A 23735-nucleotide genomic window follows, 5' to 3' on the forward strand; every position below is an offset into this window, starting at 1 on the left:
ACGTGTCAGCCATCTACTTGCCAGCCACTACAATTTTCCTATCGCTACATGTCAGCCATCTACTTGCCGGCCACTACAATCTACCTATCGAAAGGCGATGAGAAAAACACAAACAGGTCCGGGAGCCCACTCTGGTGCAATATCATTAGTAGATATGGATATGGTGAAAACAATAGAGTATATACTCACAAGTGTGGGTTGCAGCCAAGGCAACCACTTGTATTCGCAGGTGGAGAAGTACCGTCTCCACTCGGCCTTTTGCTCCCCAGCTGGTCGCTGCTCCTGGTAAAAGTGATATTTTTGTCGGAAAAACTCGACTAGATCACCCTCAATATAAAATATATATGAGGGAAAGCAACTACATTTGAATTGGGTAGGAGGCGCCCGGTCTAGGAAGCATCATAGTATGAGATAACACTGTAATGGATAGTTCCTCCAATCACTATAAAGTATGGAATAATAAAATTGTCCTACCCCATAGGTGTTTGGCAGAATATAAAAGCACGTGGGAGTACACGATTAGGCTTTCGAATTTTTATTATTGTAAATGGTGCACTTCGACAACGCGTTTCTCGGCTCTCAGCTGCTTCCTCAGGTCAATACAAGTGCCTTTAGAGATAAATGGCAGCTCTCAGATAACATTACCGCAGAGTATATCTAAAATTTCTATATTTCTATACATCATAATACATTTCAAATATAAAACAGATCTATCAAGATTATAAAAGTAATAAAATAAATTATACACATCAATACATCCATCCATAAATAAATAAATAGGTCATTAATATGAATAAATATATACATATCCAGGATCAAACATATGAGTTTCAGAGGGGCAGTCTTACAAAACTCTAACAGTATTGCGCACACACAAATGTACATGCACTTTTGTTTCCAAATAGAATAAGATAAAAATAATAACAAACATACCGCATATACGCATGCCTACATTCCATGTACAACTACGTATATACGCATCACTATATATGTATATAAATGCATATACATACACATACACTTTTCCTCTACTATGAGCTGTAACATCATTGATTTCATATGGACAAGGTACTCTAATAATAGTGATCTTAGGCTGATAGTGAGGTAGAAAAGGTGGGAATTTGATAGAATGTGTAAGGAGGAGGGGGGGGGGGGGGAGAGAGGATATAGCTCCCTTTAAGAATACAGCGTCTGATGGGCTTATATCACTGTGGGATAGGTGCGATGGAGCAGATAGGACCAGTGTGAAATCACTGGTCCTATTGTAGTCTGCATATTGCATAGCTTAACTGCACAGTTGGATCCAGAACCGATACTAGAAAGGGCAGCACACTGTGCCGGAAACCACGGTGCCTATGCTGTCCGCTACTCCAAACAGATCAAAAAAGCTTCACATCCTCTATAACCAACACTACATTTATGATCTAGAGTGCAGTTGACTGCTCTAGTGACTTTATCATATATTTGATCACATGCCCTTGTGGACTTCAATATGTAGACAGAACAACCCAATCCCTTAGATCACGATGGGGACAACACAAATGGAACATCCAGAAAGGTTTCCTAAAACACGGTCTCTCACGACACTATAGGTACTTTCACAATCAGTCCATAGACGGAACGACAGTCTGTCCAATTGAATAAATCGGGGAAAATACCCCAAACAGACATAGTGTATTGAAGGCGAGAGAGATGTATTGGATATTCCAGCTGAACACTTTGCAACCAGAAGGTTTAAACATATGTCTAGAACATAATCTGTGATACACGGACATATACTAAGAACCAGAATTCTATTTGGAAACAAAAGTGCATGTACATTTGTGTGTGCGCAATACTGTTAGAGTTTTGTAAGACTTCCCCTCTGAAACTCATATGTTTGATCCTGGATATGTATATATTTATTCATATTAATGACCTATTTATTTATTTATGGATGGATGTATTGATGTGTATAATTTATTTTATTACTTTTATAATCTTGATAGATCTGTTTTATATTTGAAATGTATTATGATGTATAGAAATATAGAAATTTTAGATATACTCTGCGGTAATGTTATCTGAGAGCTGCCATTTATCTCTAAAGGCACTTGTATTGACCTAAGGAAGCGGCTGAGAGCCGAGAAACGCGTTGTCGAAGTGCACCATTTACAATAATAAAAATTCGAAAGCCTAATCGTGTACTCCCACGTGCTTTTATATTCTGCCAAACACCTATGGGGTAGGACAATTTTATTATTCCATACTTTATAGTGATTGGAGGAACTATCCATTACAGTGTTATCTCATACTATGATGCTTCCTAGACCGGGCGCCTCCTACCCAATTCAAATGTAATCTACCTATCGCTACGTGTCGGCCATCTACTTGCCGGCCACTGCAATCTTCATATCGCTACATGTCGGCCATCTACTTGCCGGCCACTACAATCTTCCTATCGCTACGTGTCGGCCATCTACTTGCCGGCCACTACAATCTTCCTATCGCCACGTGTCGGCCATCTACTTGCCGGCCACTACAATCTACCTATCGCTATGTGTCGGCCACTACAATCTTACTATCGCCACGTGTCGGCCATCTACTTGCCAGCCACTACAATCTTCCTATCGCTATGTGTCGGCCATCTACTTGCCGGTCACTACAATTTTCCTATCGCCACATGTTGGCCACTACAATCTTCCTATCGCTACGTGTCGGCCATCTACTTGCCAGCCACTACAATCTTCCTATCGCTACGTGTTGGCCATCTACTTGCCGGCCACTACAATCTACCTATCGCTACGTGTCGGCCATCTACTTGCCAGCCACTACAATCTTCCTATCGCTACGTGCCGTCCATGTACTTGCCAGCCTCTACAATCTACCTATCGCTACGTGTCGGCCATCTACTTGCCAGCCACTACAATCTTCCTATCGCTACGTGCCGTCCATGTACTTGCCAGCCTCTACAATCTACCTATCGCTTCGTGTCCGCCATCTACTTGCCGGCCACTACAATCTACCTATCGCTACGTGCCGTACATCTACTTGCCGGTCACTACAATCTACCTATCGCTACGTGTCAGCCACTACTACCCGAATCTGATTAGAGAGAGATCTGTTGGCTGCCCATACACCACAGGCCGATTCCCCATAAATTTTGTGCTGAAATCGATCTGGATTCTGCCTTGTAACGCCGCATCCGGCCACCTCACCACTCCGCTTTCCCCTTAATGTTAAGGGTGCCCTGTGCATGTTATACATTACCTGTGCGCGACCTCCACTTGTCCCCGCTGGCTCCGGGCGCCCTCTATTCTTCATACACGTACGCCACGTGGTTGCCTAGCAATGTGGGCGCGTATATGACGTCTGACGTTATACGCGTGCCATTACTAGGAAACCACGTGGGGCGCGCGTGTATGAAGAGCAGAATGCACCTAAAGCCAGTGGGGACAAGCGGAGGTCGCGGACAGGTAATGTATACCATGCACGGGGCACACTTAACATTAGGGGGGACAGCAACTGGGGTTTCTTGTTCATCCCAAAATTGTACGCCGTTACCGCCACGCACCCGATCAAGCAAGTCGGCCCAACATCTCTGTTGGCCCCTATACTACATAGATTTGGTAAATCTGTACAACCAAGATTTTATGGTGTGTGTGTTGAGTCGAAGGGTTGAAAAAGGAGTGCCAAGCTTCTAATCATCTGTACATATTCCAGACCATCTCTCTGATTAAGTTTAATTTAAAACTATCAAAAAAAACTTTAAGAACCCTGTAGTTTAATTAGTTTTGAATGTCCCAAAGCCATAATTCTATCCACACTCATCTCCTACCTACTGGAGCGACCACTTCTGCCTGCTTGTTGGCCACAGGATTACACTTTCACAGTCTTGCAGTGACTGTTAAGTGGGAGGCTTAATGGTGGAGCTGTGGTTGCGGGGGGGGCGAGATATGACAACACTGTGTCCCCCAGGCCACTGTAAGTACAGATGAAGCAGAATCACAGTAACTGCTGTTATGCTGGATTAGTTCCAGCAACATTTGCAGGAAGATACAATTGACTGAAGAGCGGCAAAGGTACACCAATATGTTCATGTGATTTTACATATAGGTACAGCATGCTTTTCTGCTGCCTGGTTCCTGCATATGATCGTTAGGCTGTGCAAACAGCAGAGGTACTGAGCACACAGGCAGAGCTATGCCAAGGCATACATGAAAGTATATGGACTGAGAAGCCAATGTTGTAGAGTTTCCCCCCAATGGACCCGAGCTGCAGAGCTTTCCACTGGCTGATATCGCTGTCAGTCACAGTGACGTTACCAGAATTGGGCCAGCGGAAAGCCGTGCAGCTCAGGTCCTTCTCCAAATGGCACGTCAGCCGTTGCCACGGCAATGCATCTGTACAAGAGAGGAAGAGGGTGGAATGAGTTTCCTGTAACTCGCCACCTTCTGGTATACAGGCACTGGACATGGACACAGGCAATGTACAAATCTATTATTAAAACAAAAAAACAAAACAAAAAAAAAGCATTGGGAAAATGTTACACTGAGGCGCCTTTTATACTTGCAGGTGAAACCTGTGTTCCGTTATCCTATTCTACTAAAAGCAATGGAAGTCTGGCGATTTTCACACTTATTGTGGTTCATTGCAGTGCATTGGAAGTATCCGACGCAAGGGCTGCAGTGCGTAACGGCAAGCATCGCACTTAACACACACAGCTTGGGGTAATGCAAGTTTATGGATAATGCACATAGCGTGAACAGAGCACATTATGTCCCGACGCCCATGTGCATACCAATGGGAATCCTAGTGACACACTTCCTGCCCGGCAGGGAGTCCGTCACTGAATGGAGGCGGCGCTGTGCATGTGACCCTGTTGGCGCACTCTTCCGCGGGGTCATATGATTGACATTGTTTGCATTGTGACACAGCAGGAGCGTCACAACACATAAAATAAGTGTGAAACCATTCACGGCATGGCTGCAACAAGTGTGAACCCAGCGTAAAGGCTTAGCCAGAATTTAACATAACTTCAGGGACCACCAGGGCAGGCTGCAGCCACCCTAGTCTGCACCCAAGCACACTGATTTCCCCCCCTCCTGCCCCCTGATCGCCCACAGCACCCCTTAGACCCCCCCTGCCCACCCCCCAGACCACTGTTTGCACCCAGTCACCCCCCTAATCACCCATCAATCACTCCCTGTCACTATCTGTCAACGCTATTTTTTTTTAATCCCCCCCCCCCCCTGCCCACTGCCCCCTCCTGATCACCCCCCCACCCTTCAGATTCTCCCCAGACCCCCCCCCCCAGAGTACTGTATGCATCTACCCCCCCCCCCTGATCACCTGTCAATCACCCCCTGTCACTGCCACCCATCAATCAGCCCCTAACCTGCCCCTTGCGGGCAATCTGATCACCCACCCACACCAATAGATCGCCCGCAGGTCCGACATCAGATCACCTCCCAAGTGCAGTGTTTACATCTCTTCTCTCCTCTAAACACCCACTAATTACCCATCAATCACCCCCTATCACCACCTGTCACTGTTACCCATCAGATTAGACCCTAATCTGCCCCTTGCGGGCACCCAATCACCCGCCCACACGCTCAGATTGCCCTCAGTCCCCCCCTTATCAATTTGCCAGTGCAATATTTACATCTGTTATTCCCTGTAATAACCCACTGATCACCTGTCAATCACCCATCAATCACCCCCTGTCGCTGCCACCCATCAATCACCCCCTGTCACTGCCACCCATCAATCAGCCCCTGTCACTGCCACCCCCAATCACCCCCTATCACCACCTGTCACTGTTACCCATCAGATTAGACCCTAATCTGCCCCTAGGGCACCCAATCACCCGCCCACACCTCAGAACGCTCTCAGAGCCCAGCCCTGATCACCTCGCCAGTGCATTGCTTGCATCTATTTCCCCCTTCTAATCACACCTTGAGACACCCATCAATCACCTCCTGTCACCCCCTAGCACACCTACCCATCAGATCAGGCCCTAATTTGCCCCGTGTGGGCTCCTGATCACTCGGCCAAACCCTCAGATCCCCCTCAGACCCCCTTCCGATCACCTCCCCAGTGCATTGATTGCATCTATTTTCCCCTCTAACCGCCCCCTGAGACACCCATCAATCACCTCCTGTCACCCCCTAGCACTCCTATCCATCAGATCAGGCCCAATACATCCTGTCATCTAAGAGGCCACCCTGCTTATGACCGGTTCCACAAAATTTGCCCCCTCATAGACCACCTGTCATCAAAATTTGCATATGCTTATACCCCTGAACAATCATTTTGAGAAATTTGGTTTCCAGACTACTCACAGTTTTGGGCCCGTAAAATGCCAGGGCAGTATAGCAACCCCACAAGTGACCTCATTTTAGAAAGAAGACACCCCAAGGTATTCTGTTAGGTGTATGATGAGTTCATAGAAGATTTTATTTTTTGTCAAAAGTTAGCGGAAATTGGATTTTTATTGTTTTTTTCACAAAGTGTCATTTTTCACTAACTTGTGACAAAAAATAAAATCTTCTATGAACTCACCATACCCCAACGGAATACCTTGGGGTGTCTTCTTTCTAAAATGGGATCACTTGTAGGGTTCCTATACTGCCCTGGCATTTTAGGGGCCCTAAACCGTGAGGAGTAGTCTAGAAAACAAATGCCTCAAAATGACCTGTGAATAGGACGTTGGGCCCCTTAGCGCACCTAGGCTGCAAAAAAGTGTCACATGTGGTATCGCCATACTCAGGAGAAGTAGTATAATGTGTTTTGTGGTGTATTTTTACACATACCCATGCTGGGTGGGAAAAATCTCTCTGTAAATGGACAATTGTGTGTAAAAAAAATCAAAAATGTGTCATTTACAGAGATATTTCTCCCACCCAGCATGGTTATATGTAAAAATACACCACAAAACACATTATACTACTTCTTCTGAGTACGGCGATACCACATGTGTGACACTTTTTTGCAGCCTAACTGTGCTAAGGGGCCCAAAGTCCAATGAGTGCAAAAAAGTGCCACACATGGTACCGCCGTACTCAGAAGTAGTATAATGTGTTTTGGGGTGTATTTTTCCACATACCCATGCTGAGTGGGAGAAATATCTCTATAAATAGACAATTGTGTGTAAAAAAAAATTAAAAAATTGTCATTTATGGAGATATTTCTCCCACCCAGCATGGGTATGTGTAAAAATACACCCCAAAACACATTATACTACTTCTCCTGAGTACGGCAATACCACATGTGTGGCACTTTTTTGCAGGGGCTTTACAGGGGTGCTTACAATTAGGCACCCCCCAAAATGCCAGGACAGTGGCAAATTACCCCATTTTGGAAAGTAGACACTTCAAGGTATTCAGAGAGGAGCATAGTGAGTCCGTGGCAGATTTCATTTTTTTTTTGTCGCAAGTTAGAAGAAATGGAAACTTTTTTTTTTTTTGTCACAAAGTGTCATTTTCCGCTAACTTGTGACAAAAAATAAAATCTTCTATGAACTCACCATGCCTCTCACTGAATACTTTGGGATGTCTTCTTTCCAAAATGGGGTCATTTGGGGGGTATTTGTACTATCCTGGAATTTTAGCCCCTCATGAAACCTGACAGGTGCTCAGAAAGTCAGATATGCTTGAAAATGGGAAAATTCACTTTTGGCACCATAGTTTGTAAACGCTATAACTTTTACCCAAACCAATAAATATACACTGAATGGGTTTTTTTTTTAATCAAAGACATGTAGCAGAATAACTTTCGCGCTCAAATGTATAGGAAATTTTAATTTATTTGAAAAATGTCAGCACAGAAAGTTAAAAAAGTCATTTTTTTGACAAAATTCATGTCTTTTTTGATGAATATAATAAAAAGTAAAACTCGCAGCGGCAATCAAATAGCACCGAAAGAAAGCTGTATTAACCACCCTGGCGTTCTATTAAGATCGCCAGGGAGGCTGCGGGAGGGTTTTTTTTTAATAAAAAAAAAACTATTTCATGCAGCCAACTGAAAGTTGGCTGCATGAAAGCCCACTTTCGCGCTCCGGAGGCGATCTTTTTCTGATCGCCTCTGGCGGCCAGAAATAACACGGAAGGCCGCAATGAGCGGCCTTCCGTGTTTCGCTTACCTCGTTGCCATGGCGACGAGCGGAGTGACGTCATGGACGCAGCCGACGTCCTGACGTCAGCCGCCTCCGATCCAGCCCTTAGCGCTGTCCGGAACTTTTTGTTCCGGCTACGCTGGGCTCAGGCGGCTGGGGGGACCCTCGTTCGCCGCTGCATGCGGCGGATCGCCGCACTGCAGCGGCGATCAGGCAGCACACGCGGCTGGCAAAGTGCCGGCTGCGTGTGCTGCTTTTTATTTGAGCCAAATCGGCCCAGCAGGGCCTGAGCGGCAGGCTCCGGCGGTACTGGACGAGCTGACCGCTCAGCTGGTTAAGGTGCCCATACACTCGTCAGATTGGCAGCAGATAGATAAGAAATGCATCTGATGATCTATCTGATGCGTTTTTAGAACATTTTTTACCAGGATAGAATTCCAATAGATTTCAGTTTGAAATCTATTGAAATTCGATCTGATGGCATTTTTTTGCCATCAGATTTCCATTAAGGCCAATGCAAACTGATAAGCAATCTCATCAGATCGACCTAAATTTTCCATCCTGCCTGGTCGATGGAAATCCATCGAAATCGGCCATCGATCGGTCGATTGGCCAAAGGATTTGCAAACGATCAATCGATCGGGATCTATCGGTCGGCCAGAAAATCGGCTGAGTGTATGGGCCCCTTAAGTGACAAGAAAAGGAGGTAAAATTCATTTAGGTGGTAGGTTGTATGAGCGAGCAATAAACCGTGAAAGCTGCAGTGGTCTGAATGGAGAAAAAGGCTCTGGTCCTCAAGTGGTTAAGCATGAATATACAGGTCACATTTCCCACAGCACTTCACAGAATGTATTTAATTCACTAGCTGTCCCTCCAAGCAGCTAATAGTCCATATAACAGTCTAGGGTCAATCCAGCTAGTATGTCTTTGGGACACAGGAGGAGAGTGCAGTACTTGGAAGAAACCCAGAGTACCCTGAGAGAACTTACAAACACTGTGCATATAGTGACCTTCCCAGGAAGAAAACCTGGGATTCTGGAGGTCTATCTACGAAATCTGGGGAACAGTAAGGGCTCAGACACACTAGAAGTGCTTTTCTGAGTGCTTTTTAAAAACCACTCCCATTCACTTTCATTAAAATTGTGGGGGGGGGGGGGGGGGGGGGGGGGGTGGGGGGGGGGGGGGGGGGGGGGGGGGGGGGGGGGGGGGAAATCGCCACAATCGCATATGCACAAAAACGTATGCGATTTTTTCCGATTTTAATGAAAGTGAATGGGAGCGATTTTTAAAGCTCTTAGAAAGCACTAATCAACTGCAAGCTCTCAGAAAAGCAGCGAAAACCTAGACTAGATCTAAAAAGTGTCTGGTATTGGGAGGTAAAAGTTTGCAATCCTTGCCTGGGTCATATCAGGACACATTGAGGACTGCCGAAAAGTTAACCACCCTGGCGTTCTATTGAGATCGCCAGGGCGGCTGCGGGAGGGTTTTTTTTTAATTAAGAAAACTATTTCATGCAGCCAACTGAAAGTTGGCTGCATGAAAGCCCACTAGAGGGCGCTCCGGAGGCGTTCTTCCGATCGCCTCCGGCAAGCAGAAGTAACAAGGAAGGCTGCAATGAGCAGCCTTCCTTGTTTGGCTTTCCTCGTCGCCCATGGACGTCAGCCGACGTCCTGACGTCAGCCGCCTCCGATCCAGCCCTTAGCGCTGGCCAGAACTGTTTGTTCCGGCTGCGCAGGGCTCGGGCGGCTGGGGGGACCCTCTTTTGCCGCTGCTCGCGGCGGATCGCCGCAGAGCGGCGGCGATCAGGCAGCACACGCGGCTGGCAAAGTGCCGGCTGCGTGTGCTGCTTTTTATTTCATCAAAATCGGCCCAGCAGGGCCTGAGCGGCACCATCTGGCGGTAATGGACGAGCTGAGCTCGTCCATACCGCTAAAGTGGTTTTAATTAGAAGCTGTTCTGTGGCAGTTAATAGGTAAGTAGCATGCAGTATTCACCATGGGGAAAAAAAATTAAATTGTCTGTTCTGATGTAACAAACATAAGTTGTTGCTGTATATGACATCACCATTTATAGCCCACTAACGTTTCAGCAATCTCACTGTGATCTGATATGACCCAAACCATTACCATCGAATACCAGACAAGCATTTAAAAGTCCAGTCTTGCTGGTCCTCTTGTTGCTCGCCCTCCTGATGTGGGGGTGTGGTGTATAGGACATAGCTCCTACCTTCTTTCCAGCAGGGATGTTGGTGAGGTTTACTCTTGGCATTGTACCAGATCAGCTGCCTGCAGCCATCATACGCACAGGAATACTCGTCATCCCCGATGCCGTAGCCTTCCTATACACACACGACAACACAAGTCTCAGCAGTAATATGCAGCATATGGTAATGATATGGTTTACACACACAGAACAGAAGACACAGTATATGCATCATATGATTGCACCATGCTATATACACACACACACACACCCACACACACCACACACACACACACACACACACACACACACACACACACACACACACACACATCTTTCATGATCATTGAGGGTTACAATTTCCCATGGTGCCAAGCAGCTTCTACTGTCCAATGGAGAGGGGAGGGGGATGAACGAGAAGGAGGCATGTTGCTGGCGAGGAAACAGGCAGCAACTCCTGTACAGGCAAGAGACTGTCTCCAAACTGATCAAGAATGATTGCTTCAGGTAACAAAAGTCTATCAAGAGCTTAGGCTTTCGGGGCCCTATTTATAATTGTGGACCACGCTGCTTATTAGAGAATAATGCCTCTATTTCTTTATAAGATGGAGGGATTCTAGGATGGGTGTAGCGCCCCCTAGAGAAAATGAGGGAGACCAGGAGCCCAATGGTGCAGTAACGTTAGGTATTGGAACAAAGTGTGATAGATGATATACCCACAAAGGTATGGTAGGTTGCAATCCTTGCAGCTACTGTATGCGCCTGCGGGAGAAATAACCGCCCCCACTCTGTTGTGCAGGTGAAGCTGGATGCTGGGTGGTCGCACTCCTCTGAAACTTTATAGTTCAAGACTGCAAAGTTGTACACTTCCTCTGGAGGTCTAGGACTATACAATTAACCATGGTGGAGGAGTCCTGATATATCTAAAGCTGTATGCTATATATGCCCACAATTAGTAAGAAGAGGCAGTCGGTTTACCGCTCTAGATGAAGACACCGCCATATTGGAAAAATATTTTTTTTCAATACAAACAGGTATGACAACGCATTTCATGGGTACTAGCCCGCTTCCTTGGGTCAAGTCAAAGAGTTGTGCCTGATTCGGTAGTAGCAGTGAGCATGAGCGCCTCTGATATCAGAGCACCTATCAAAGGCGCTCATGCTCACTGCTACTACCGAATGAGGGACAACTCTTTGAATTGACCTGAGGAAACAGGCTAGTACCAGTGAAACGCGTTGTCATACCGGTTTTGTGTTGAAAAAAAATGTTTTTCCAATATGCTGGTGTCTTATCATGTGGAGAGGTAAGCAGAGGGATTCTTACCTATTGTGGGCATAGACAGCATAAAGCTCTATTTCTTTATCTTTGTCACATTTAATCGGCTGAAAAGATTTCCTCTTTAGCATCACCAACACTTTCCTGTGGTCACAATGGGCAGTTATTTAGCTGCATTTTACTGGTAATTTCCCATATTTGTAAACTGAAAGTCAGAGCTGTTCACTTACTATATAGAGGCTCATGCGGACAGACACTCTCATACTGGCGATCCCTGATCACTACAATATAGAGACTCCTGCGGACAGACACTCTCATACTAGAGATTTCTGATCACTACTATATAGAGGCTAAGGCAGACAGACACTGGCGATACCTGATCACTATTATATAGAGGCTCCTGCGGACAGACACTCTCATGCTGGCGATCCCTGATCACTACTATATAGAGGCTAAGGCAGACAGACACTGGCGATCCCTGATCACTACAATATAGAGACTCCTGCGGACAGACACTCTCATACTAGAGATTCCTGATCACTACTGTATAGAGGCTAAGGCAGACAGACACTGGCGATACCTGATCACTATTATATAGAGGCTTCCTGCGGACAGACCACTCTCATGCTGGCGATCCCTGATCACTACTATATAGAGGCTAAGGCAGACAGACACTGGCGATCCCTGATCACTACTATATAGAGGCTCCTGCGGACAGACACTCTCATACTAGAAATTCCTGATCACTACTATATAGAGGCTCCTGCGGACAGACAATCTCATGCTGGCAATACCTGATCACTACTATATAGAGGCTCATGTGGACAGACACTCTCATACTAGAGATTCCTGATCACTACTATATAGAGGCTCCTGCGGACAGACACTCTCATGCTGGCGATCCCTGATCACTACTATATAGAGGCTCCTGCGGACAGACACTCTCATGCTGGCGATACCTGATCACTACTATATAGAGGCTCATGCGGACAGACACTCTCATACTAGAGATTCCTGATCACTACTATATAGAGGCTCCTGCGGACAGACAATCTCATGCTGGCAATACCTGATCACTACTATATAGAGGCTCATGTGGACAGACACTCTCATACTAGAGATTCCTGATCACTACTATATAGAGGCTCATGTGGACAGACACTCTCATACTAGAGATTCCTGATCACTACTATATAGAGGCTCCTGCGGACAGACACTCTCATGCTGGCGATACCTGATCACTACTATATACTATATAGAGGCTCATGTGGACAGACACTCTCATACTAGAGATTCCTGATCACTACTCTATTGGAACTTTATGCCCCTCCACGCACCCTCCGCTCTGCCAACAAGATGAAGCTGGTTATTCCCAGGATACACTTAACATTTGGTGCTCGGGCCTTTTCCTATGCAGCCCCTACTCTATGGAACTCACTTCCACAATCAGTACGAGAGGCTCCTTCTCTGGACAGCTTTAAAAAAAGGCTAAAAACTCACCTCTTTTCCCTAGCCTTTGAGACTGCATAATGCAGGGTCACAGCGCTTTGAGTCCCCAGGGAGAAAAGCGCTATATAAATATTATTGTTATTGTTACTATATAGAGGCTCATGTGGACAGACACTATTACTAGAGATTCCTGATCACTACTATATAGAGGCTCATGTGGACAGACACTCTCATACTAGAGATTCCTGATCACTACTATATAGAGGCTCATGTGGACAGACACTCTCATACTAGAGATTCCTGATCACTACTATATAGAGGCTCCTGCGGACAGACACTCTCATGCTGGCGATACCTGATCACTACTATATACTATATAGAGACTCCTGCGGACAGACACTCTCATGCTGGCGATACCTGATCACTACTATATAGAGGCTCATGTGGACAGACACTCATGCTGGCGATCCCTGATCACTACTATATAGAGGCTCCTGCGGACAGACACTCTCATGCTGGCGATACCTGATCACTACTATATAGAGGCTCATGTGGACAGACACTCATGCTGCCGATCCTTGTTCACTGGGAAAAGGTGCCCTTCCAATAAGAGAGATCTGAAGCAGTTTGCAAATGAAGATTTCCCGGTAAAGAGGTGTAACAAGCACATTGACAGTTATAGGAAGCCACTGATTTCAGTTATTTATTCCAAAGGGTGTGCAACCAAATATTAAGTTAAAGGGAACCAGAGAAAAAAAAAAAAAAAAAAAGCTTTTATTACATACCTGGGGCTTCTTCCAGCCCCATAAGCCTGGATCGCTCCCACGCCGCCGTCCTCCACTGCCTGGATCGGCGGTATCGGTCCCGTCACTTCCGGCGGACGCGGCCAATTGTCCGCATCACAGGGGCTCCCTCCATACCCGTACACATGCGGCTGCGCAGTAAGCAGCCTCACGCGTACGTATATGGAGGGAGCCCCGTGTGATGCGGACAATTGGCAGCGTCTGCCGGCCGACTTGCGGCCATGACGGGACCCGGTACCGGCGGATCCAGGCAGCAAAGGACGGCGGCGTGGGAGCGATCTGTGCGTATGGGGCTGGAGGAAGCCCCAGGTATGTATAGAATCTTTTTCCTTGGGCCTCTGGTTCCCTTTAAGGGTGCCAATAATTTTGTCCAGCCCATTTTTGGAGTTTTGTGTGACATGATGTCCAATTTACTTTTTTTCCTCCTTGTTTTGTTTTGTTCCAAGGTGTGCTTTAAGCAGCACTACTGTATGGATCTCTTTTCATTTAGTTTTAAGTAGCCAATCTTTCTTCATTGCCCAATCATATCAGGTGTGCTGGACAACAGAAAGAAGAGTGTTTACAGAGATTGCAATAACTTTAGAGAACTGTCTCCCATTCGTACAGTTTGTCAGCGACTCCCCACATCTCAACAAGGACACGTTGCTTGAACATTGTGAGTGCAACCAAACTATGCAGTGTCTATTTTCGTACATCTATGTTTGAGTCATTAGTGTGGAATAGGCACAGGCTCACCTTCCCCACTCGTCCTATAACATTTTTTTAATACTTACGTGATTGAGGAATTTGCTGTCTTTTGTGGCCCAGCCGATCTGCATTACGCCAGAGGTAATGACTGTTACTTCATAGTACCACACGCCAGAGTCTACGCAGAAGGTGCAGCGCACACTCTCAAATGATGAGGCGTCACAGCGAGCCTGCCACACAAGATGGAAAACACACACAGTTACACACAATCTCTACTGCAGTACAAGTGTCCCTTTCAGCTACACAAATTGCTGTCCACAAATACCCAGCCACACAGTATTGCTTTCCACGTGGCCAGACAAACTCAGTAGATTACCATCAATTTTTTTTTTATTTAGACTGTGAAATTGTGATGGACAAATTGCTTTAGGAGTGTCCTCTCTCCCCTCGTGAGGCACAGATCCAGGGGTGTAGCAATAGTCATAGCAGCTGCTATGGGATCCTGGAGCATAGGGGGGCCCATGTGGTAATTAATGTATTCACCATCATGGCTCAACGCCTGCTAAGAGCGCCAGTCAATGCTAGCACTTTAAAACACTTCCAATGTAAATGGGCCTTTGAACAGTTTTGACTATTTGGCTGGGCACTTCTACTTATACCTCATATATCTGCTAACTAACGGCTTTCACAAGTGAATCCAAAGCACAGTTTAGGTCTATACAAATCATACAGGAATTTTTAACTTTTAACACTAGATGGGCATATAGTGCTAGTATATAGTAAGCGGCACCCTGGCCATGTAGTCGGCGGTGCCCTGGGCATATAGTAGGCAGGACCCTGGCCAAGCAGACAGGGGTGCCCTGGCCATGTGGTTGGCAGTGCCCTGGGCATATAGTAGGCATGACCCTGGCCAAGCAGACAGGGGTGCCCTGGCCATGTGGTTGGCAGTGCCCTGGGCATATAGTAGGCATGACCCTGGCCAAGCAGACAGTGGTGCCCTGGCCATGCAGTCGGCGGTGCCCTGGGCATATAGTAGGCATGACCCTGGCCAAGCAGACAGCAGTGCCTTGGCCAAGCAGTCAGCAGACCTCAGAATGCAATATTTGCCATAACCTTGCTAAGTTCTATTAATATGACAATAAAATGTAAATATTTGCAGAAAGAGCTGGTACAAAACAGTAAACCAGCCACTGGCCCATGAAAAGGTGCAACTAATTGAAGTCTAAGTATTTCCTCAAATAGGCCGCATTAAATAAGTCAGACCACACGGCAGAAAAACATGATAACGTTTAGTTGGAGATTTATCAGAATGGGTACAAATATGCTGATGCAATAGCAAAGAAGATGCCTGGAGCAAGCAATCATTCTTGCTTCATTTGACCACCAGGCACCTGCGCCACCATTTCCCATTTTTATTTCTATGTGTCTTGATCAATCAATCTAGGTGAATCTAGCGTCTTACTGGCAAACTATACTCATATCAACCATTTGTGAAAACATAGTTTAGCTAATGCCTACCGGAATGCCTGAATAGAACACTTACTTCTAATCCATAAGGAGAGATTTTGAGGTATTCGCTCACATCATTGCTATTAAGCATGGCATTGATTGGCGTCAAGTCGGCCTTCTCATACGTTAATTGCCTGCCTTCCTTTAAAACTAAAAGAGAAGCAAAATCAGTTTCAGATGCAACATATGAAACAAACATGGGACCATCCATGGGGCACCATTTTCCTGACTACAGACTGCCCCTTACTTACAAACCACTCAAGTGACAACGTTTCATACAGACATGTCTTCATGTAAAAAATATATGGCACTGCTTTTGTTACCACATATATTTGTTGTTGCAGGTTACAGTATTGTATAAACTCTTATAAGCAGACAGTAGTAAAAGCACATCGAAAACAACAAAAACCATTGAACCATATCGATCAATAGTGCCTGAGAGGAAATTTCTATGAGATTTCTAGAAATCATGCAGAACTGTCTCAGACGTTTTAAGAAGGTGCAATTTCCTTCTTAAACAGGAAGAGTTACTGTAAGTAGGATTCTCAGAATTGGTGCAGTCTGTGAGAGAATGCTCTGAGTGAGGTAAGATGTACTGTGGCAGCTTTACCACAGAAAGAGGTGACTCACAATAGTATTTTAATGGGAAAACAGCAGCAGTTAGGATAGGGTGGACTGAATAATGTCAATCAGTCCAGATACTCCTGCCTCATTAAAAATAAATAAAAAAATCTTACAGTATAGTTGGTGTATGCGCAAAAGAGAAAAAAAAAAACACTTTCATTCAGTTATGTGGGGAATAAAACACACACACACACACACACACACACACACACACACACACACACACACACACACACACACAGACAGACAGACAGACAGACAGACAGACAGACACACACAGTTCAATCCCCCAGTGCGGCAGCTTTGCATGCGTTTTAGAAATGGTATCAACCACTTCTTATTTCTACAAGAGATTTGCACAGGTTTTGCACTGTTCTACCAGTACAACATTTCTAGAAAATCATGCAAAACTAGTGCAAGTGTCTTATTTTGTAAGTAGAGAATTTACTTTCAGAACACATGCAGATTACAATAATGATCAAATAGGTAGGGAATAAGAAGAACAAATTGTTGTAATTGCGTTGGCACATCTGGCCCACTGTTTTTACTGCATTTCCATATCCAGAGTTTTCCGAAAGTAGATTATCCACCTTTCATCATGTTTAAGACAGGACTCCACTTACAAACAAATTAAACTTGCAAACAATCTCCCAGAAGGGAACCTGTTTGTAAGTAGAGGACTGATGTATAACATTACCAGAAACACTTACACAAGTTGTCTAAGCTCCACTGGGCACAGAAGCCAACTTGTCGCTTTAAGAAGTCTCCATTATTCGTCCAGGTCTCCAGTAACAGGAGGCGGTCACTAATTTGAGACGCTGACACAGTCATTTTGTTCTCACCTGAAACAGAGACATTGACCATTTGTATCAGGTATATTTTTCAATAGAGAAAGCCTATCTGGAGGTAAAGAATACTATAGTCTTACTTGTTTGTGAAAATTTCTCCAGTGCAATAAGTGCAAATAGAATGACCATAGGGTGGAACCTGAAATTCTGCAATTAACACAAGACTGGTTAGATCAGCACAAAAAGCAAATACAGCATATAGGCACACGTAGACAATACAGATTCCTACATTTGTGTTCAGTTATCAGGGTGTCAGAGAGGTTCCCACATAACCCAGGAGAGACTCTGGGACTGTAACACCACAGCAGTGTCAGAGAGGTTCCCACATAACCCAGGAGAGACTCTGGGAATGTAACACCACAGCAGTGTCAGAGATTCCTACATAACCCGGCAGAGACTCTGGGACTGTAACGCCGAAGCAGTGTCAGGGAGGTTCCCACAAAATTTGCCAGAGCCTCTGGGACCGTAAAAGCGCGTACACATGCTGGATTCCCGCAAACGACGGGAATTGCCTGACAGACTGTACACACAGGCAAACTGTCGGCAGAACAGCCGCCCCGTCGTTTACGTAAATCCAGCGTGTGTACGTCCCTTAACACCACAGCCGTGTCAGAGAGGTTCCCACATACAGTGGGTTGCAAAAGTATTCGGCCCCCTTGAAGTTTTCCACATTTTGTCACATTGCTGCCACAAACATGCATCAATTTTATTGGAATTCCGCGTGAAAGACCAACACAAAGTGGTGTACATGTGAGAAGTGGATCGAAAATCATACATCATTCCAAACATTTTTTACAAATAAATAACTGCAAAGTGGGGTGTGTGTAATTATTCGGCCCCCTGAGTCAATACTTTGTAGAACCACCTTTTGCTGTAATTACAGCTGCCAGTCTTTTAGGGCAGGGGTCCCCAACCTTTTTAAACCCGGGGCCCACTATCCCAACCAAACTTTTCTCTGAGGCCCCCGGGAGGGGGGGGGGGGGAAGGCTGGTTAGTGGCGGTGGCAGTCCCCCCCCCTCTTTTCCCTGATTTTGAGTGTAGTATATAGGTAAGTAGGTATTGCCCCCAGTATAGGTAGCTAACACAGTTGCCCATGTATAAGGACTATAGTTGCCTCAGTATAGTTAGTTAGGTAGTATAGTTACCCTAATATAGTTAGTATAGTTACCCCAGTATAGCAAGTACAGTTAGCCCAGTATACCTAGTACAGTTACCCCAGTGTAGCAAGTACAGTTAGCCCAGTATAGCAAGTACAGTTAGCCGAGTATAGCAAGTACAGTTAGCCGAGTATAGCAAGTACAGTTAGCCGAGTATAGCAAGTACAGTTAGCTCAGTGTAGCAAGTACAGTTACCCCAGTATACCTAGTACAGTTACTCCAGTGTAGCAAGTACAGTTACCCCAGTATAGCAAGTATAGTTACCCCAGTATAGCAAGTACAGTTAGCCCAGTATAGCAAGTACAATTAGCCCAGTATAGCAAGTACAATTAGCCCAGTATAGCAAGTACAGTTAGCCCAGTATAGCAAGTATAGTTACCCCAGTATAGCAAGTACAGTTACCCCAGTATAGCAAGTACAGTTAGCTCAGTATAGCAAGTATAGTTACCCCAGTATAGCAAGTACAGTTAGCCCAGTATACCTAGTACAGTTACCCCAGTGTAGCAAGTACAGTTAGCCCAGTATAGCAAGTACAGTTAGCCCAGTATAGCAAGTACAGTTAGCCCAGTATAGCAAGTATAGTTACCCCAGTAACGCAAGCATAGTTACCCCAGTAACGCAAGCATAGTTACCCCAGTAACGCAAGTATAGTTACCCCAGTATAGCAAGTACAGTTAGCCCAGTATACCTAGTACAGTTACCCCAGTGTAGCAAGTACAGTTAGCCCAGTATAGCAAGTACAGTTAGCCCAGTATAGCAAGTACAGTTAGCCCAGTGTAGCAAGTACAGTTAGCCCAGTAACGCAAGTACAGTTAGCCCAGTATAGCAAGTACAGTTAGCCCAGTGTAGCAAGTACAGTTAGCCCAGTGTAGCAAGTACAGTTAGCCCAGTAACGCAAGTACAGTTAGCCCAGTATAGCAAGTACAGTTAGCCCAGTATAGCAAGTACAGTTAGCCCAGTGTAGCAAGTACAGTTAGCCCAGTAACGCAAGTACAGTTAGCCCAGTATAGCAAGTACAGTTAGCCCAGTATAGCAAGTACAGTTAGCCCAGTGTAGCAAGTATAGTTACCCCAGTATAGCAAGTACAGTTAGCCCAGTGTAGCAAGTACAGTTAGCCCAGTGTAGCAAGTACAGTTAGCCCAGTGTAGCAAGTACAGTTAGCCCAGTGTAGCAAGTACAGTTAGCCCAGTGTAGCAAGTACAGTTAGCCCAGTGTAGCAAGTACAGTTAGCCCAGTACAGTTAGCCCAGTACAGTTAGCCCAGTGTAGCCAGTAGTTGCCCCAGTATAGCTGCCCCAGCGTAGCTAGCAGAGGTGCCCTCTCCCCCGTGGCCGCCGCTCCTGTTACCTTATGAGCGGGCGTCCGCTTCCTTCCTTATATTCCTCCAGCCGCGGCTCTCCTCTTCGCAGCATGTCGTATTACAGCAGCGCTTCCTGCGCGGCTGCTGTAAAGAAGGGAAGGAGGCGGGGTAGTGGCTTCCTGTAGCGGCGATACGCATCACCGTTACCATGGGAACTGCTGTCCCGGCTCCCTTGGCTCCTTACAGCAGCCACGCAGGAAGCCCTGCTGTAATACGACATGCTGCGAAGAGGAGAGCCGCGGCTGGAGGAATATAAGGAAGGAAGCGGACGCCCGCTCATAAGGTAACAGGAACGGCGGCCGCGGGGGGAGAGGGAGAAGCCGCGGCCCCCCAGAAATCTGCCCAAGAACCCCCAGGGGGCCGCGGCCCCCAGGTTGGGGACCCATGCTTTAGGGTATGTCTCTACCAGCTTTGCACATCTAGAGACTGAAATCCTTGCCCATTCTTCTTTGCAAAACAGCTTCAGCTCAGTCAGATTAGATGGACAGAGTTTGTGAACAGCAGTTTTCAGATCTTGCCACAGATTCTCGATTGGATTTAGATCTGGACTTTGACTGGGCCATTCTAACACATAGATAGGTTTTGTTTTAAACCATTCCATTGTTGCCCTGGCTTTATGTTTAGGGTCATTGTCCTGCTGGAAGGTGAACCTCCGCTCCAGTCTCAAGTCTTTTGCAGTCTCCAAGAGGTTTATTTCCAAGTTTGCCCTGTATTTGGCTCCATCCATCTTCCCATCAACTCTGACCAGCTTCCCTGTCCCTGCTGAAGAGATGCACCCCCGAGCATGATGCTGCCACCACCATATTTGACAGTGGGGATGGTGTGTTCAGAGTGATGTGCAGTGTTCGTTTTCTGCCACACATAGCGTTTTGCATTTTGGCCAAAAAGTTCCATTTTGGTCTCATCTGACCAGAGCACATGGCTTGTGACAAACTGCAAACGGGACTTCTTATGCTTTCTGTTAACAATGCCTTTCCTCTTGCCACTCTTCCATAAAGGCCAACTTTGTACAGTGCATGACTAATAGTTGTCCTATGGACAGAGTCTCCCACCTGAGCTGTAGATCTCTGCAGCTCGTCCAGAGTCACCATGGGCCTCTTGACTGCATTTCTGATCAGCGCTCTCCTTGTTCGGCCTGTGAGTTTAGGTGGTTGGCCTTGTCTTGGTAGGTTTACAGTTGTGCCATACTCCTTCCATTTCTGAATGATCACTTGAACAGTGCTCCTTGGGATGTTTAAGGCTTTGGAAATCTTTTTGTAGCCTAAGCCTGCTTTAAATTTCTCAATAACTTGATCCCTGACCTGTCTTGTGTGTTCTTTGGACTTCACGGTGTTGTTGCTCCCAATATTCTCTTAGACAACCTCTGAGGCCCTCACAGAGCAACTGTATTTGTACTGACATTAGATTACACACAGGTGCACTCTATTTAGTCATTAGCACTCATCAGGCAATGTCTATAGGCAACTGACTGCACTCAGATCAAAGGGGGCCGAATAATTATGCACACCCCACTTTGCAGTTATTGATTTGTAAAAAATGTTTGGAATAATGTATGATTTTCGTTCCACTTCTCATGTGTACACCACTTGGTGTTGGTCTTTCACGTGGCATTGATTCATGTTTGTGGCAGTAATATGACAAAATGTGGAAAACTTCAAGGGGGCCGAATACTTTTGCAACCCACTGTAACTCGGCAGATACTAAGTACAGGCCAGCACATTCTTGGGAACTTACAGTGGACTCTTGGCATGACTGATGGTGTCCCACACGAGGCTGGAAAGGTCCTAGGACAGGCATGGGCAAACTTGGCCCTCCAGCTGTTACAGAACTACAAGTCCCACAATGCACTGCAGGAGTCTGACAGCCACAGTCATTACTCATAAAGGCAAATGCATTGTGGGGCTTGTAGTTCCGTAACAGCTGGAGGGCCAAGTTTGCCCATGCCTGTCCTAGGATGAGGCTGCCAACTACTCAACATGGCATGGCAAAATCTAAGCAAGGTTCTGCTGTTGGAGCATGAACCTGCAGTGTCTGGACAACAGACTATGAGCCTGGGCCTGCACTGACTATGCAAGGATCTTCCAAACAACATGTGATTCCAGGCATGGGCCAGCACAGTCTCAGCAAGAAACAGCCTAGACCAATAGAGTAATAAACACAGCATGAGCCAGAAAGGTCTGGTATAGTCCTGCAGGAGTTAGAAGCATCTTAAAAAGAACCCGCAGAGAAAATAAACATATTGATAATTAATTTTATGTATAGTACCAATGACAAATAAAATATTAGTAACATAAAAATGTCTCATATTTTAATTTACAGTTTAACCACTTTGAATCCATTGCTACGCTTATCTACTCCCCACAAAACTTCACCTGAAGCTCAGGGGAGTAGATAGGCGTACTTGTGGTAAACAGTGTGTTGTATGCCCAATAAGCTATCTGATTATGTATATAGGGTATCATTTTAACCGTGACAAGTGAGAGAATAGATTTTGTGGTGTTTGACAACTGAGGGCTAAGTCATGTGATTGTTTTTACCGGAAAACTGAATGAAAAGCAATAAAACTGTTATTTTCATGTACTCTGCACCCCCAAATAAATACTTGTAAAAAAAAACAAAAGTGACAGCATTGAAAAGAGAATACATAGTTACCCTAGGGACTTAGCTTTTAAAATCTGTATGCCATGAGAGTGTATTACTGTTAATCATGAAGATAAGGGCTTTTAATTACTGATAGAGTACAATGAGAAAACAAAAAACACATATCAGAAACTAATATATTATCGCCATACATTGAACTAGGAACATTATTTAAATGTTGAGATAACCAGGACAAATTAGCAAATACAATGTGTGGGTTTTACCTATGGTAACATTGTTTATTTGAAAATTATAGTGGATGGAAATGGAGAAATAGTGTGTTTTTTCTTTTTTTTTTCTCATTTTTCCATTTAAAATGCACAGATAATAACATAATTACTAAAAGCAAATATCACCCTCACAAAGCATAATTTGTGGCAAAAAAAACAAGATATAGATCATTTACATCTGATGAGTAGCAATAAAGTTATTGGTGAATGAATGGGAGGAGCGCTGAAATGTGAAAATTGCTCTGGTTTTTAAGCAAAAAACCCTGTGGTGCTGAAGTGGTTAATGGCTTCATTTTGCATCGGATTGTAACAGTAGCTCCTTAGAAGCCACACCCTGCTTTATTAAGTGGATAAAAAGTAGTAATGACCTTTTGAACTTTCCTGCACTAAAACCCCATTATCTGCCTTATCTTACTACAGTATTTCTCAGCTGTTTTAGTTTAGATTTACCCCAGTGTATTAGACAAGCTGTTCTACAAGCTCTTTTGCATTTTTTAAACCACTCAAGTTTTTTAACTCTTGCTGTACTGGAAAACAAAGTGACTTCAGACACTTATGTACTGTACATACGCTTATCACATCATGTCACTTCAGGTATGTTTTAATGCTTTAAGGCTTTGGGTATATACTGACATCCAATTTTGATTGCCCAATTTAACTACTTCCATGTAGTATGAGGGCCAACAGATTTAGAATACTGTGATTGGATTATATAGGTAAGCTCTAGGCAGATGTACCCTGGTAGGAAAACCAAGCCCTTATGCTGGATACACACCATGAGTTTCCGCGTCGCACGCAGCCGTCGATACGCGTCAATTCGATTATTTTCGAACATTTCCGAACGAATTTCGATGATT

The 23735-nt window shown here is 45.2% G+C and overlaps 1 protein-coding gene across 3 annotated transcripts in view; it reads right to left on the reverse strand.

Annotated features, from left to right (window-relative positions):
• The window catches only part of RSPRY1 (ring finger and SPRY domain containing 1), a 69542-nt gene that overhangs the window by 7064 nt on the left and 38743 nt on the right, over positions 1 to 23735 (reverse strand). For all 3 annotated transcript variants that reach the window (XM_068260694.1, XM_068260696.1, XM_068260695.1), the window contains exons 7-11: positions 17573 to 17639; positions 17355 to 17486; positions 16055 to 16170; positions 14598 to 14741; positions 10322 to 10433 (exon numbers count right to left, since the gene is read on the reverse strand). In XM_068260694.1, the coding sequence (XP_068116795.1) occupies positions 10322 to 10433; positions 14598 to 14741; positions 16055 to 16170; positions 17355 to 17486; positions 17573 to 17639 (571 nt within the window). The remainder of the gene's footprint in view (positions 1 to 10321; positions 10434 to 14597; positions 14742 to 16054; positions 16171 to 17354; positions 17487 to 17572; positions 17640 to 23735) is intronic.

Source organism: Hyperolius riggenbachi, chromosome 11, assembly GCF_040937935.1.
Source record: "Hyperolius riggenbachi isolate aHypRig1 chromosome 11, aHypRig1.pri, whole genome shotgun sequence".
Classification (NCBI taxonomy): domain Eukaryota; kingdom Metazoa; phylum Chordata; class Amphibia; order Anura; family Hyperoliidae; genus Hyperolius; species Hyperolius riggenbachi.